We start from the raw sequence: 18,105 nt of genomic DNA, 5'->3' as shown, positions 1-18,105 counted from the left end.
CTGCAACTTATTGCTCTCAGCTTTTTTGTGTGTCTTGTTATTTGAAGTTCTTGAAGTGTCAGATCTTGAAGAGCTGTGACTAGGCAAACTGTTCCACTTTTCTTTTTAAAAGTCTTCTAAACCTGCATGGATGAAAATTAAGATGCAATTGAAAATTTACATCATACAACTCTAAAGAGTTTGAAGCAATTCTTGAGATGCTGAGATTTAAGTGGCTTATTTACAGTCTCCAGCAATAAGCTGGATGGTCTCTAAATTTTAATACTGTTGCTGATTGGACTCATTTAGCAGCTGAGCCCAGTTATCCTAGGAGGACAGAGCAGACACTTCAGTTGCATGCTGATGGCCCAGAAAAATACCTCTAATAAAATCAGGAAAAGTTAGCACAATACACATCTACAAAAACATGTTTATGCATAGGCACTTGATCATTTAATTCTAAAAAAATCCCCCAAAATAACACAAAACCAAACAAGAAACCCAAAACCCAACAAAAGAAAAACCTCAAATAAGTCTCAAATTCACAATTTAAAAAGAAAATAGTTTTCGGGAAGGGTCACTAAATCTTTTTTTAAATGTGTGAAGACTACGTCCAAAGTTTCAAGCTGAGCATAAAATTATGCACAAAGACAATTTTGTTGCAAATATTTACTCAAAAAGTAATAATTTACAGCAGTACTTTAACAGCTGTTCAAAACATTTAACATTCATTAGAAACAAAACTGTAATTCAAAAGCACATTCTGAATGTTTCAAATGGAGCAATGAAGTCATAAGAGCAAGCTACCACTAATCATATGCATTCCTAAATCTAGCTGCTAACTAGAAGACAAAAAAACCCCACAAATTAAAACAAAAAAAACCCCAGCAGCCATCTTTCTGTACACAATTTAGACTACAAAAAGTCCTAAATTTGAACTGTACAATTCTACTTTATATGCCCTTGTCTCCTTTTTCTAACAGTTAGCCAGTAGCAGCTGCAAAACAGCAGAATACATGCCAGTTGGTGTTTCCAGTTTGGGGTTTTCCTTCTTTTTGCTTAAAACAGGTTTTACATAAAACTGTACTTTGGTGTGACTTACAGACCATTCCTATGGGTCTACAGTTAAGAATAATTAAACAATGGTAAAAGCCTAACAGCTAGAGTACTTTCAGCAGTATGTTCTACTTTATGCTATTAAGTTCAGTATTTCTGCACAGCCCGCACTGAAAACCCCACAAATATATATTTTTATTGTAATAATTCCACTTTCACTGAAAGTTTATTAAGGTAAGCTTACAGCCTGGCAGGATTACACCTGTACAGAGGTGCATAGCTTTGTATAATTCTGTTTACATGCTTTTACAGACAGGAATGTGACACCAAGTCCAAAGGTTTATGTTTACCCAAATTATCAGCAGACCAATAACCATCATTACAAGTGTGCTCCATTTCAGCATCAGAAGTGAATTCATAATAATTCCACAGTTTAATGATATTCACACTGAAGGATTTAAAAAAATATCTTCTTGGCAAACAAATCACCTTATCCTGGGCTAGTTAACTATAAAAATTAGAATTTATTACTCCTTTCAAATATCAATCTAATAAGATATAACACATCCAAGAGACAGGAAGATAAATTTGAACGTGCTACCTCTTGTAAATTTAGTTAATTCAGTTGTACATACACATACATGCTACCTTCATATGCAAAGCTTCCCTTTAGTGTCTCTTTCTCTCCTTCCTCTCCCCCTCCTGCTTTTTCATTTTTAATTGTTAGCATCAGTGAGCACACTCATCAGGAATGGTCCATGGTGTTCTTAGCATTGTTTATAACAAACAATAAAATGAACATAATTTCAGCTTTCTTCATTTTCATCTGTCTTGTTTACAGTTGTTTCCATTCTGTTGGGACTGCTTTCTTTAGAAGTCTCATCTGTTTGCTCAGAGAGCTGTCCAGCTTTCTTTGATGAAGGTGCAACATTACCTTTTTGAAGGATTTCAGTAGCTTCATGCTCTAGTACTTCTGATGGAGTCAAAGGCTCCAAATGAATACTGCCTTGTTCACTGATGTCTGAACTAACGGATTCAGGGTCATCTCTTTTCCTCAAGAACTGCTCAAAACTAACATCTTCACCCAATGTTAGTTTTAAATCCCTTGCGTTCATTGCTGAAAGTGTAGTTTCATCCAAGCTATGTATTTTAGTCTGCTCATTCAAGACAACATTATCTGAACTCTGGCAAGTTTTCAACTCACTTTCATCATTAATACATTTCTGCTTCTCATCTAATAACTGTTTGTTATTATCTGAATCACAACATACTCCTTTTTCATGCAAAAAATTCTTTGAGCTGTTGTCAGGGAGTTCTGAACTAGGAAAAATTCCTGTATTTGACAGCGATGAATTTTCTTCTTTCTTTTCAGCTGATACAGTTTTTTTAGTTTGGTTTCTTTTGCATTCTTTTGTTTCATCTGAAGAGTCATGTTCTTGTTTGCTGAAAAAAAACAACCAAACACAACAGGTTATTTTGGTAACAAATGAAACAAAGCAACATGTGGTTGTACTCTGCAAAGTGACACTCAAAGTGGTGGTGTAGATCTCCTGTTTGGTATTTCTCAAGTGTTCCACAGCAAGATGGGCTGAATTTAATTAACAGTCGCGTTTTTCTTACCTATTTACAAACTCAGCTTTGTAATTAGCAGTGAATTAGTACTCTTTAGTTCTTGGGATTTCATCTCCAGAAAGGAAGGCTGTTTTCCCCTTTGTGATACATGGAATTTTCCCATTACAATGCTAAGTTCTTCTCCCTCACAGCCTCTTCTACAGATGCAGATACAACTACTTGGAAATTTTTGTTGATGAAGTGCAAAGGAGAGTAGCCAGTTCACGCCTTTATGCCATCAAATTGACTCTGCAATACTAATCTGAGTAAAGTGAGGAAAAATGCTAACCCCTGGATATCTAAATTAACTTCAATCTAAAATTTAGACAACTATAAATTTGGATTCACTTAAAAAGTGAAGTAGCATTTTCAGTCACTTTTCAGAGTAAAACTATGTTTATAAAAAGGAAATACAGATCAGGATTACTAATCTATTACTGAATTACTCAAGTAAAAATGAGAAACTTACTGTACAATAAGAACTAAACCACAGTGTATGAAGTTGGTATACAAACTGAGTGTTTAAGCCTTGTAGCATTTCAATAAAGCCACATGCATACAGTGTTTTAAGGTGAGCAGGAATTAAAAATAAATCAGAATGCTCCAAAGAAAGACTAACCTGTATCCTTCAAATGCTGGCTGTACCCACAAAACTACAAAATAATCCAATTCTATTGCTGTAGGCAATTTGCTCACATGTTCATAGTCCAACAGTCAAAATCCTAAATCCTGATTTCTAATATTTCTCTTCATTTGTTATAGGAACATCATCTTCTCCCATCCTCTCAGTGATAGAGCTCAGCTTTTGCTGTGAAGATTTAAATTTGCTAAAAGTTTAATATAAATTCTAAACCTTTCAAAATTTATCAGAATAAGTAGCTCAGATTACCTAAAAAGGTGATGGTGACAGACAAAATAAATTGAAGGGGAAGATGGAAGGACATATGGTCTAATTTCAGATACAATTCTATATAGAAGTGAAATCAGAAGCAAGTAAGTCTCCCAATTCAACTTCAGTAGTGTGTCCAGGTGGCCAAGAAAGCCAATGGCATCCTGGCTTGTATCAGGAATAGTGTGACCAGCAGAAGTAGAGAGGTGATTGTCCCCCTGTACTCAGCGCTGGTGAGGCCACACCTGGAGTCTTGTGTCCAGTTTTGGGCACCTCAATTCAACAGAGATATCAAGGTACTGGAGCAAGGACAGAGCAACAGACACCAGCAACAAAGCTGGTGAAGGGCCTAGAGAATAAATCTGATGAAGAATGCTTGAAGGAGATGGGAATGTTTAGTTTAAGGAAGAGAAGGCTGAGGGGAGACCTCATCAGTCTCTACAACTACTTGAAAGGTCATTGTAGAGAGGCTGGTGGTGATCTCTTTCAGCAGGTAATTAGTGACACAAGAGGGAATGGCTTCAAGCTGCAACAGGCCAGGTTTAGACTGGGCAGTAGGAAAAAAATTTTCTCAGAAAGAGTGGTTAGACACCAGAATAGGTTGCCCAGGGAGGTGGTTGGGACACCATCCCTGAATGTGTTTAAGGGTTGTTTGGATGTGGTGTTGGTGGATATGGTCTAGGGGAGAACTTTGTAGAGTAGGGATGATGGTTGGACTCGGTGATCCCAAGGGTCTTTTCCAACCTGAACAGTTCTATGATTCTTAAAACTTAAATTGAAAATAGTCTCTGAACAGTGACATGATGTGAGCAATATATCACCAAATACCTCATCAATCAAAATACCTTTGTATTTTATTTCTTCAAATACTTAAAAAAATGGTTTGAAATAATTTTTTGCTAAAACCACTTTTAACATTACCTAAGCAACAGGCAGGTCCAAGACTCTTACAAGGGATAACCAATTTCCTGCTACTATGTTTTTATGATATATTTTCAAGCTGAAAGTCTAGACATGTCGTTCTAGTGATCCAGGAACTTAAAGCAATTCACGTGATTTGCCTATATGCTAAATGAGTTCTGCAGAAAAGGGTTATTCTGGAAGACATGCTACATACTAGACACACTTAGAAATATGCTTTCAAGTTTTACTTCCACCTAAATAAACTAATCCAAGAATATTCCATTTCCTACTTCAAATATAAGCAAGAGGAATATTTTTAGCAGGGATAAGAGGCTGCTGAGATATCCTTGAGTAGTGAAATTGGTCACTGAGGTAGTCATAAGAATCTTTTTATCCTGTTCACCAATTTTTCATACATAACAAGGACTTTGCTCAGGATATTCACCAAATTACAACCTAAATTTGCTTACTTGTGTCAAACAAAGGATTTTTTTTTTCCATTTATTGGACTATAAATCAGTAAGTGACATTCTCAAATACACAAATTTTCTATCCAAGTTCTTCTCTTCTCTCACAAACTTCTAGACAAAAAGGGGAAAAACGGTTTGAGGAAAGTTCCAGGACAAAAGCCAACACTCAGAACCACCCATCAGCTGTAGCTGACATACCTGGTCTTGCCATAACTGTTCCTAATTACCTCATCTATTCCAGAGAAACATTTAAGTTATACAGAGCCATACAAATGCTAGCAAATATTTAGAATTGTTTTCATATGAAAATACAGTGAAATAATGTATATACATGATCTTCAGTTACTACTTTTCAAGCATCTTGAGGATGAGATGTAGCTGCACAGTTAACAACCACATTATGTTTTATGTAAGAAGTTTTGACCACAGATATGCAAAAAAAGTTTTCAATAACGGGATGACTAATGCCTCATTAGTACACACAGAGCAAACTGGAAATCCCAGATGGATTACATATATGCATACACACACACGCAAGATTCACATGGAGAAATTCTTCAAAGGACAAATCTGCTCTTAATATACAAAAAAAAATAAATCCATCACAATCTCCCTCACCTTCTAGTAACCAAAATCCCAGCCTTCATCCAAACCCATCCCCTCTTTCTCACTTATTTTTGGCAAAACACAGAAAGGGAGGGAGAGGAAGCAAGGAGGAAGAGTAAAAAACCCTATACATTAATTTCTCTTGCAGAAAAAAAGCAATCTCATCAGCATACCTTCCTGTGAGTTACTTATACCAAATAAGAGTATAAAAATAAAACTGAACAAGTTTTTGCACAACAATCACCATTACAAAAACAATTACCACAAAGAACAGTTATCTTTTAGATCAGTAAGCACAGCAATAAGTCTATTTAGATAGAACAGCTCTCCACTAAAATAATTTATCTCTGCTGAGAACTGCAGCTGAGTAAGTGGAACATAGCAATTGTGACACACTAAAATCTCACAAAAAAAAGAAAAATCACATAGAATTTCAAGAAATCATTCTGTTACTAAGTCAGTAGCTGAAAAAGCATTGCCTTCCACCCAATACTAGGAATTAAACATACTCTTATGTGCAAAAAATACTGGTTAAAGTGTAAGAAAACAAAAAATCCAGACAAAGACTGGAAAAGGCAAGAATGATTATAACTATATTACATAAAAAGGAGGATTTCAGTGACAGTTAAAATGTAAAATCTGACTTTCGTTGAACAAAAGCAATGAACTCATTTTCAAAAGCATGAACCAAACACTGGCCAGACTATCAAATGTGGGCTACACTAATGAACCAGCTGCCACATGATCTCTATGAAATCAATGTTTAGAATAAGACTACTTCAAGTATAAGACAATTTTGAATCCAGGACATGAGTCTACCAGGTGCAAACATACACACACCCCAAGCAGCTGAAGCCTAGAAACTGAAGGGATTTCTTTTTTTTTTCTTTTTCTCTTTGTATAGAAGCTGCAAGATTTGGGTGCTCTATAAGACTGAGAGAAGCTAGGTTCTGAATATTTCTAGGTTTAAAATCCTACTACCTCAAAACTTGGCTTAATAACAGAGCAAAGTGAGGATGGAGAAACACTGGTACTAGAGCTTTAACACTCCAGATGTCTGTCCTAAAGCCCATAAACCAGTATGAAATGAAGTTTTAACAGGAAGCAGATTAATATATTAAAATTATTTTTGCCTATTTAAACACAAGGATAGGTGAAAGTAGTACATCATATTCAATTAGAAGTACAGTGACTGCTTACTAACCCATAGCATAAAGACAAAGTTAGCTTCTAATACCGGAACCATTTAGTCTCGACTCTTAAGCATTTTAAAGTAACCTCTCAAATGATTTGGCCCACACTGTATGACTAGAGAAAGCAAAGCCTTTTCTAAATAGAAAAGTAACCTATAAAGAGACTCTGAAAGCAGTTTGCCTTTTTTTTTTTTTTAAATGACACTATAAACACATATATAGCAAAAACTAACTATGTTTTGACTGAACTTTTAAAGATTAAATTTGCACCAACAATTGTGAAAGATTGCTAACCAGAGTAAGACATTTTCAGGCTATGGTGTAACAAATTAGATTAATTATATGAAGCATAAGTCTGTCCACAATATGCACCAAAGGCAATATGTAAGATTTAAATTAATTCCTCACAGTAAGATAAAAAAAACCTCCACAATTCTGCATGTTTTAAAGTGTATAGCTAAAATTGTTAGTTACCCAACAATTTCACATATTTGATCTGTTAAGAATTTGGTTGAGTATGCTGTCCACAAATTACACAGGGCTTTTTAAAATCCTAAATGAATATTCAAGAATTAACATTTTATATTTTATTTTAAAATTGTTTTCCAATTGCCCCAGTAAAAGGTTAACTCATATGCAATATTATAAAAATGTTTCTTTTAACAATTTGTACAATGTATTTAATATGTTCTGAATCTTGACTAATTTGGTTTCAGCATGACTAAGGATGTATTTCAACACTTGGAACCATATTGTTGAGTAACAACCATTCAAGATTTTCTATCATATAAAATACACATTATGAAAATACCAATTAAATACTTTTGCCCAATTACCTGAGAAATAATACAGCATGTGTTGTTTTAAATATCTGATTTCAAGATGCAGCTGATTATATTTACCTTTCAAAAGGTGGTGTTTCTATTTTTCCTTCAGATAAACTAGGTCTTGAAATTTTCTGCAATAATTAATGGTATTTCTTTTATTTCACATTCATGTTTGCAATATAAAGTTGCAGAAATAATTTCACATTGGCATTCCCATGAATCTGCTATGTAGAAGAAACTGAGCATGTCTACCAGTGCAGATGTTTGCAAATAGTCTTCCAAGTTAAAAAAACAACACAGAAGCAAAGCAAAACTTTCAAGTCACTCCTGTAGCCTTTTTCAGATCCATAATCTCAATTATGCCTTACTGAACAGGATGCAAAGTAAGTCTGGACAGCTTTTTATTGGGAGGGAGGGAAAAAGTCTGAACTAATCTTCAAAAAAAGAAAGGAAAATAAGCATTTTTAAGCATTACAGTGTTTTAGCCCTACAGATGCTATTACATTAAGTATAAGGAAGATTCTTAACAAAATGCTTGTCACAGAAGAAACTTTTCAGTCGCTATTAAATCCTTCCCAATAACTACTTAAATAGTATGAAGAAAGACAACTTTTTTTCCTCCCATTTTTAGAACAGTGGGAAAGCAAGTGACTGAAAGCTGCCACTTCAAAGCAGCCACACCAGTCTTCTAAAATAATCTCCTGTGCTACAGGGCATCTTGCCCATATTGCCCAACTTGGCTTCTCTCTCTGTAATGGAGATTTCATTCTTTAACCTAGTAGATAACAAATTAGGGTTCAATGTTTTAAAACACTGTGTGGTTAAGGTAGAGATAAGGTTGAAGATAAAGCAACTTGTTAATCTGAAATAACTTTTTAGAGTTCATACTTATTTTGAGCTTAAACACACTTTGGAGTTACAGAAGAGCATTTCAGAATTTTAAAATGTTTTATTTGCTATACAGAAATTATAGGATAAACTAGTTTCATGTAACCTGTTCCAGTTATCTCACCTCATGAAAACCAGGAAGAAAGCATCTTAAGATGGTTAGCCAAACTTCCTATTCTAGCACTTCCTGCTATCCTATATGAGGAGCCATTTCCTCGCCATGAAGGCCTTTTAAACTATGACAGAAGTATTTAAGATGTGAAATTATAAATTTGCTGAAATGCACTTTTAAAAAGCACATAAAGCTACATTATTACTCAACAACAACATTCTGCAAAACAAGCTCAGTTTTCTTTTAATGTTCTACCATGACCCAAATACCCAGAGCACAGCTGTAGTTTACTTTAGGGCAACTGTAAAACATTGGAGCTGACCTCCAACTACTATTTGAAGGAGATATTTCCCTCAAAATACCTTCACAGGCACAGTCCCGAGATGAGCTATAAATTATTTAAATGTATTGACTTTTAAAACCCATTAATTAAGCAGCTTATCACAACATCACTAAAATTGATTTTCTGTGTTTATATAAGAAAATGCTATCACAGAGGTAGCAAGAAGTATCTCCTATGAAACCTTGTTAAGTCATCAGTTCTAATATAAAATGTAACCTTTCAAAGGTTTCCTATAAAAAAATAAAAACTGAACAGAACCCTCAAAATTGCTTATGCCTGTATCTTCTTTGTTGATGCTGCATTAAAGGCAAACTTAATCTGCTGAACCATACTGCTGCCTCTGTTATACTGAAATAATGTTATTAATCATAAATAAATTCATGACCTCAGCGAGTCTTAAAGGCTGTCTACAAGGTACAAAACACTTGACAGAAGAAACAGCTTTATCAACTTAAGTTTTATGAAAAAGGTTTACTAGTATTAGATTTATATCAACTACTTATATTTTCCTAATTTAATCCAAGTAAGTAGTACTAAAACCAGAACTTTTAAAGACATTTAGCACATACTCTCATCACACCATAAACACCTTATAATGCTAATGCTGTAGCATGTAACCAACAAGGTTAACAGCCATTTATAACAAATTTGGTTACTGCATATTGATTTTCAATAAAAGGTGGCAAAAATAACTAAGAAAAAAGGTTGTTTTAAAATAAGATTGCTATTATAGCACTATAACAATGCTCACCTAACAGTAAAAAAAATATCCAGAGTAAACCAAATGCCAAAACATTTTCTGGGCCAGGGACTTGAAATACTCTCTAATTTTTAATCATGGGTAAGAACCCTAGTAAAAGATGATGCAACATCAAATATTAAGCTCAGCTTCACTGCTTTAATGACTTCAACCAATATGCTAGAAACAGTAATTTATTTAAAGTCACTCTTGAAAAAGCAGAACAAGTTAGACACAAATTAATCAGATATTATATATCCAAGGACAAAACACTTACTGTCTGAATAAGTTTAAGCTTTGCCACTGAAATATATGACTATGAAACATTCTGCATCAAACAAATAGATTTTTGTGATTATGTTTTATAGCTTACAAAAACAGATTCAAATTAGCTACTTTATGCTGTTTTGGAAGCAAAACAGGGTTACTAAAATTTTGTAATAGGGTTTATCTTCAATTCCTGACAAATATTCTCAACCTTAATTCTGTTTAGGAATAGGTTTTAGAAAGCAGTTCCTTCTAATTTGTAATAAATAGAAGTTTCATAAACGGGTAGTAAACCATAAAAGACTCACTTTGTGACGTTCCCAACACTTACAAAAAATGAAATGTTAAATCCCCTAGTTCTCAGACAGCAACAAAGGCAACGTACTTTCTTACATCTGTGAAGCTACAGTGCTTCTGGCAAGAACATTATGAAAATAAAACAAAGATCAGGGCCACCTGCTAAGCACAGCCTGCTGGTCCATAATTTCAAGCAGTTCTGAGATTGAGTTCTAATTCTCTACAACTCCTCAAAGATTCTTTATTCTACATAAACTATTTAAGAATAATGTCAATCCCTTTAAAAATGCCTCAAAAACATAGCAGCTGTGCACAAAATTTTAGCTTGATCAAGATACTAAATATAATGGATTGGCCATAAAACCAAAAAGACAAAATAAAAGCCAGGTAAGTAAGAACATTAAGGAACCTTAAAGTCTAAATTCAAGTTGATATGAAATTTGATACGTAAGGAGTAACCTAGGACTAACGGAAGCGATCCGGAATGGGTGAAAAAAGTAAGACTCTAAAATGCATAAAGCATAGATGGGAGTATTCTCATTATTGAATTTCATACACTCTCTTTGCTTCCCCTGCTCTCACATAATAAAGTTATGTATATTTGCACACACACAGAGAACTCAAAACCTAAGCGACTAATTGTCTTCCCAGTGACCTCACATTTTCTTATAACCAAGGAGCTTCTTTGGATAAGCAGTACTCTAACTGAGCTGGATTATTTTGCCAAATATCCCCTTTCTGTCCACCCCTAACCAAAAGTAACCTTTTCTAGGACAACTGTAGCTTCAAGAATTTTGAGAAAACAACTTTATGCTATTTAAGTGACATAAGGCACCTTCCACTCCTAAACTGAACCATACTCAGCATTATAAGTCCTTTTTACAAGCACAGGAATGGAAAGGTCTTTGGGTTTAAGAGCTTCAGCTTTTGGCAGAAATTCCCCATGTTGAAAATTATAACTCTTAAATAGAGCTGATGATTCATAAAGCACAGTTCTGTCCCAAATACCTGATTTTATGAGCACTTACTGGGAAGGCAGATATGAATGCCTAGTTAGAAGAAAAAGCTGCTCTACACTAGGTGTGTTACACTGTTAATGACAGCTACATAATAACTATCATCATCAGTGAAGTGTTATTATATACAATGCTGAACAGTCACAAATATTTAACAAAATTCCAGAAACAGGCATTTACTTTCTTGTTATAAAGCGTTTCAAAACAGAAGTAATTTAGAATGTGCTATTCAAGCCAGGCTGCCCTGCAACTACATGTCTTCTAAGAACCCATAACGCAGTGACACTCAACTTCCTAAAAATAACATAGAAGTGACAGGTTAAAATTTATAAAAATGAAATCTTATTTCTTTGACCATAAGCTAAACTGGTTATACCATGCATATTGCAGATGTGGTCCAATATGTGGCATTACTCATGTAATTTGCTAGTTGCTGGGACCATCAGGGATATTTAATATTAAGTCAAGCAAGTTTACATGTATGGTTTAGTATTGTTTTTATGTTATGAGTTTGCCACATGAATAACTTTTATGAGATACTCGCACAAATGGAAATCTCATACCATGATGCTCATTGGTTCTCCATGAATTATTTACTCAAAGCTGGCAAACCTGAATGCAGCTTTTAAGTTTTTCAATGCCAAGCCTGAAACTTAAAAGATTTCTGTAGCAAAGCTGTAAAAAACCCAAATGATAATGTCTCAGATTAACATTCAAAAGAGGTATAATTCACGTCACTTCAAATTGCTGTGTCAATCTGGTGTAATTTCTGGAAAATTAGGGAACATTTCTGAAAGCTACATAAATCTGCAATTATATTCCAGTTTTTTTGTTGCTGGAAACCTGTACCAAAGTGAAATATCAGACTCAATGTCCTCTGAAAAGCAAAAGCACATTGACAATGAAAATACAAACCAACTACGCTGTTCTGAATACTGCTGTGCCAAAACAAAATTAAGTCCTGCAAGAAAAAACTGTAATAGGAAACAGATGCTTGAAGTTGAACAGCAGCATTCAAGATGGGACATAGCTTCTGTCAAAAGAAAAAAAAAAAAAAGAACCACGAGACTTTAGAGTAAGTGTTGAGATGCTCCATCAAAAAACACGCATAAGAGACAATGAATGGCAGGATCCTTGCTGTATTAGCAACACCACAATGGCTTCAGAAGCTCACTAGCACCAAAACTGTTACTGATGGAATACTAAGAGGACACAAATACCAGTAAAAAATGGATTAATCTCACAGAATTTGATTATGCAGAAGAGAAGTGCTGCAAATCAAGAGCTGCTTGCATTAATCAGAAATAATCTCTAGGAGGTTATAGAAACAACTGATCTCAACCTATTAGCTCAATCTATTAGGTAGCTTGGAAGAGTCAACCAAGACACATCCCCTGTAAGCAGAAGGTTGAGTTTGGAGGACCACTAGATGTACATCATGACAAAAGAAAAGCCCACTGTATATCCAGACAACCTGTTGATGAATAAACTTGCCATAGATAACCTAGAACTCAAGATGAAGTCAGATGCAGTGAAATCAAAAGCAGCAGATGACTCAGCAGCTCAAGTAGAGCACCCCTGAAGATGAGAGATGATACCAAAAGAACAAGGTGTGAATGATCTGTAGCTGCTTCCGTCTCTGAATCAAGGCTCAATAAATGTACCTGCTACCACCATGTGCTCTCCTCCTATCCTATGTAGGCGCAAAAAGAAGCTTAGCTACCAGAGTAAAGCAACTAATAAATTCCTTTAGCCAAGACTCAGTTTAAGCAATTACACGTGACAGAAGTAATTCAAAACATCTTTTGCCACTATATACCGAAAATCACCAGCAGACAAAAATGCAACTTACTGACATATTAAACAGAGCAGGACTCGGTCAACATTCAGAGACAAAGCCCTTTAGTTTCAGAAGCTAGGAAGTTCAGAACAAATGGGCTTTGATGTCAACACATACATATCATTTATTTATACACTACTCTAGCTTGGGATGGTATCAATAGACTTAGGCAGCAAGGAAACTGGAAATGTGCAGCAAAGAAACACTGCAAATTAGCAGCAAAGAAACACTGCATCACATAAGTGAAACTCCTGATAAGCCTCTTTTCCAAGGAGTACAGCCCCCAGAAAGCTGCAAGTAAACGTTGCAAAGCCGAGAACGTTATCACAGAGGGCATTTGTCAGACTATAATATTGGGAGAAAAGACCAGACCTGCTGCCTAAAAGATGCAGGAAGAGAATACCACAGCTTCAATGTATGAAGAGAAAGGAAAAGGTCTGGTCAGATCCTTGTTCGCTTACATACCAAAATAATCCCAAGCTGGACTGGGTTCAACTTTCTGGTCCACAATGATGTATCAGTGAGCCAAGGCAGTATAGGATACCTGCTCACTTTCAACTCCCCTGCAACAAAAATGTCTGCTGTCAGTTCATTTAAAAATATGTTAATTGTTGCGCAAAGCAGAGAGTTGAGCATTAGAAGTGTACTGGCATAGTTATTAAGCCTTATTTGTTCAGCACAAGGTTGGTACCAAATAAACAAGGCAACTTTATGTAGAGTAACAATTTTAAAAGCAATTCCTGCTGGAACATCTCCAGCTAGGTAATCTGTATTACTAATGGCAGGATTCTGGTCCAAAGACAGTCTCATTAAACCTACACTGAGCTCACAGAACACATCTGGTCATTAGCATTCCAGATGAGTTTTACAACACAGACAGTCTGCTATATAATAAAAGATACCAAAAGATACCATCTGAGAGATGCAAGAGAAGATCCAAAAATTGAGATTGTAACCGTGAGTTATCGTTTCCAAAGATGAAATGATTCTGAAGACCCCCAAAAGCAAATCATACCTCACTGAATTACAGGGCAGAGAATGGGAAGAAACATTCATAGATCGTAAGTTTTACTGTGTAGTTTCTCAGTGACTATTGTCTGCAAGTTCCTCTTCCACAACAAACCACAGAGTACCATGAAGAACCACCCCGCAAAAAGAAAATTTTCTGTGCTTATTCTGCATGTCAAATAACAAATTAGAAAATCTGCTACACAGGTATCCTCATGCTCTTAGGTTTAGCAATTTTATGTTCTTGTCCAAAGTATCACAGAATTAGTATACGGAACAGGACAAGAATAAATGAAATTAATGAAGTCTACAAGCAGGCAGTTTCAAAAAACACCATCACTGACTTTATCACCTCACGTAGTACCAGCAACTAATCTTACTGCCAACATCAGACCTCTCAAAAATAAAGGCTATCTGCATCTGTCCTAATCCAACAGCTCGCAGAAACAAACCTGCACATATTCTTGATTATACTTCAAACCTTCTCAGTGCTCAACCATCTGTTTCTCACTAATTCATACATCATATATCCAACACTCCTAAGTGTTTTCATAGAATATAGATTTTCCTTATATACAATTCAGCAAGTATTAATTCCCAACACCTAATTCCAACTCCAAATAGAAAAGCTCACGTTGTATCACAGATCAACATTTGATTTTTACATTGTCCGAGTTTCACTAAAATCTAAATTGTTAAAGGACAGAAGCCACCTTGGATTAATGAAGTGACTATAGTTCACCTTCCAAGATGACTCATTCCAGTACTTTGTCCAGTTTCAATACTGTGCTCCAAAATAAGAAATTTCAGTTTTCAAATGGCTATTTGGAATGCTTTCCCACATTAACTTCCTTTCACTGTTCTTTTCAATAATGTCTATTAGTCATCCCATCAGATCACCAGTTTTATTCAAATGCATGACATGCTAAACAGTTACCAGTACAGGTTTGAGGTTTATACCATGTATTTTGCTCTACCGTTACTCATAGCCAGAGATAATAAGTATTTCCCTCTTTGGATCAAATGACAGATTATTCCAGTATCCCCTCTTACTGGCCATTTTAAAGAAACAAAGAAACAAAATACTGAATAGTTATGAAATAACTTATTGGAGATATTTCCAACACTCAATTAAGGCTGGTTTATGCTTAGAGACCTATGAAATTCTCGCTGTTGGAAGAGTTCACATCAAGCATGAGAATATGCTACCCCTTTTAGAATCCTCCTACAGGTTAGTTACACGGACTCAGTGGCACCTTGTTGTTAAATCAGGGTTAAACGATTTTCTTTCATCTTTTGAAATACCTTCCTTTGCAGTCTGATTGACATTTTTGTTCCTGTGTTCTGAAATAGTTAAGAGAAAACTCAAATGTTTGATTCAACTGACACACCTCTGAACTCTCAATTAAAGCATGAGTAGGCCCACAGGCTACATTTTAAAGCTTCAGGTACTGTTTCAGGATAATGGGGAATGGTACATCTGCTTCTTCTAAGGTTAAAAAAAAAAGTCAAACGAACTCTGCAACACAGTCTACACAATACTGCAGATTCATTTTCAAATCCTTAAAAAAATGAAAGCCAAATTCCTCATATTAATTTTTCTTTGAAAAATGGAAAAGTTAATACAAAACAGTATACCACTGTCATATTTTGAATTTTGAAAATGATTTGTAAAGATATACATATAAAGATTGAATTTTACCTACTTCAACAAATGTAACTTTCTCATTCATACAACTATTACATGAAGAACAAAAAACACTTAATAAAGCTAGTATTAAGAGCAAGATGAAGTAATGGTCTCACTATGTCTAGACTTTCAAGACAGAACTGAGAAGTTTTAATACTGCAAGAATTACTTATATCTCTTTGGCCAAAATGAACAAAAACCTGGTTTTGATTTTGGCTGAAGTGGGTAATCATTTTATCTCCCCATTCTTGTAATTGCGGATGTGGTAAGAGCAAAAGACACTAGTAAAGGAAGGGTCTGTGTTCACCCATATATTTCAAAGTCTATGAAATTCAAAAGAAACCCAGTTTCAAATTTTGGCCATCACTAAATCAATAGAAATAAACATTAAGCAGTAAAAAAAACTTACTCAGATACTTGTTCAGCAGCTGGGATATCTACAGAAACTGAAAATAAAAATAAAGGATTTAATTAAAAATATTTTAAAATGTGAAAATACAGAAGTACTCACTTTCAAATCCAACTGCACAGAAATAATGCAACTGAAGAAAGGACTGCAATAACACAGAGATATCCACATCTAAGTATTTATATGGGTATACTACATAAAAAAGAGACATTTTATGTGCTCACCTTTCTCTATAATAACTTGACAAGTGTGAGTGTGGCTTTCACTCAGATGTGTGGCCATGCTATCCAAGCCAGAAACATCAGTCAGAAAATCACAGTTAAGACATACTACAGTCACACCTCTAGAGAAAGTAAAAACAAGTATAAATACAACATGGTTGTAAAAATAATTTTCTTAACTTACAGCAACTGGACAGGCTAAAGAAAAGAAAATACTTCCTCCAGCTTTAGATGAGATGACTCACAAAAACCTACTCTTACTTTTTATACTGCAGCTAGTACTTGGAAATCCCAGTCAATGACCAGGGCATCTCCATCCTGGATGTAGTGCAAAGAACACCACTTCAGACACAAATTTATCTGTAAAAAGCATGAGCTTCTCAATTTTGGTTGGTTCTTTGTTGTTTCCCTTCTCACCCCCCATTTTGCACATTATGAATAACTGGAAAATAAAGAAAAATAAATATTTTTTAAAACTGCTCAGGGTTAAGAAAAGTTAATAAATGTGGCCAAATAACAAATATTTGTCACTGAACAGAACACTGCTAGTGGAAGAGCTAATATTTTTCCTTTCCCTTTCTTAAATTGTGGAAGCTTAGAAATTCAAGAGGCTCTAATCTCATTTAACTGATCAGTTCACTATCTGAGTGAAAACGTAATGATCTGTAACTGAACAAAGCAGAATTACCGTAGCTCTTCTGAATGCTTCTTATAGATCCAAAATCTTTTACTTGGACGAGCACTGTGAAAACTAAATATAAGAAAACATTACCACTTAGGCTGGTTTTCCTGAGTACATTCCTCCACATATCCCCTACATTACACATGGTACTGCAATTTCCTTACGACAAGGCATGAAATAGAAGGCTTAATTACTGACCTGCTCTATTCTAAAACAATTAAATTGCTGAAAGCTTACAGGCTTGTAAATCTTAGCTCTAGCACTCTCACAAATAACGAGTTTGGGATGGGCAAGGTTTAACTTCATCCTCACAGTCCTGCAAGAACATAGTTACATTGCTTCCATCAGCAGTTTAGCTCTTGAAGCATCATGGCTGTAGCTGCACAGTGCTCCACAAAAGAAGTGAAGCTTTGCTGAACTCACACTTCCTAAAGTTATGACTTTAAAAGAGACAAATCACATTTTCAGACAACCTGTAAGTTATCTCATATGCAGGTTAAGTATGTGCCAACACTGTACTCCCACATGAAGCAAAAAGCAAGCAGCTGAGTACAGGGCCTGCTACTGCAGAAACATCCTCCCTCTGACAGCCTTCCTAATCGCCATCCGTTGTTCCTTAAACTCACCAAACAAGGTGACGATAGATGCTATGAGGGGTCAAAGTAGGGAGAGCATTATTGTGTCAAGAAGACAAAGGAGACAAAGCTGTTGTGCTGCGTGGTTGAATTTGGTAACACCCAGAACATGGGCAACAGTAGGAACAATTTATCTTAGATTCCCCTCTCCCCTTCTGGAGTGAACTTTCTCTTCTACAGTTGAAATGAAGCACATTAATTTTTATTCTTTTTATATGCATGCAACCAACAGGTCATATAGATAAAAGCATGTAAGCTATTTCAGTCTATGACTTACATGAGCATTGAAATTAATAAGTCAACATATAAAATATAAACAAAAACTTTTACAGATCTGCATCATAAATTCAACAATTCAAGCATTCAAAGATGCCAAGGCATTTAATACATATTTAAAAAGACAACTGCATTCTGTTTTCTTCTG

General features: G+C 35.2%; 1 protein-coding gene across 4 annotated transcripts in view; it reads right to left on the bottom strand.

Moving 5' to 3' along the window:
• Positions 1-633: 633 nt before the first annotated feature.
• ZNF280D (zinc finger protein 280D) overlaps positions 634-18,105 on the bottom strand; it is a 48,917-nt gene continuing 31,445 nt past the window's right edge. For 3 of the 4 annotated variants that reach the window (XM_051628121.1, XM_051628122.1, XM_051628123.1), the window contains 4 exons: positions 17,053-17,115; positions 16,368-16,486; positions 16,144-16,180; positions 634-2,478 (listed from right to left, as the gene is read on the bottom strand). In XM_051628121.1, the coding sequence (XP_051484081.1) occupies positions 1,842-2,478; positions 16,144-16,180; positions 16,368-16,486; positions 17,053-17,115 (856 nt within the window). In that variant the 3' untranslated portion in view covers positions 634-1,841. Of the gene's footprint in view, positions 2,479-13,501; positions 13,600-16,143; positions 16,181-16,367; positions 16,487-17,052; positions 17,116-18,105 lie in introns of all 4 variants that reach the window. The other variant, XR_007890396.1, reaches the window with a different exon arrangement.

This window comes from Apus apus, chromosome 10, assembly GCF_020740795.1.
Source record: "Apus apus isolate bApuApu2 chromosome 10, bApuApu2.pri.cur, whole genome shotgun sequence".
Taxonomy (NCBI): domain Eukaryota; kingdom Metazoa; phylum Chordata; class Aves; order Apodiformes; family Apodidae; genus Apus; species Apus apus.
This window is presented reverse-complemented; position numbering and strand designations above follow the sequence as displayed.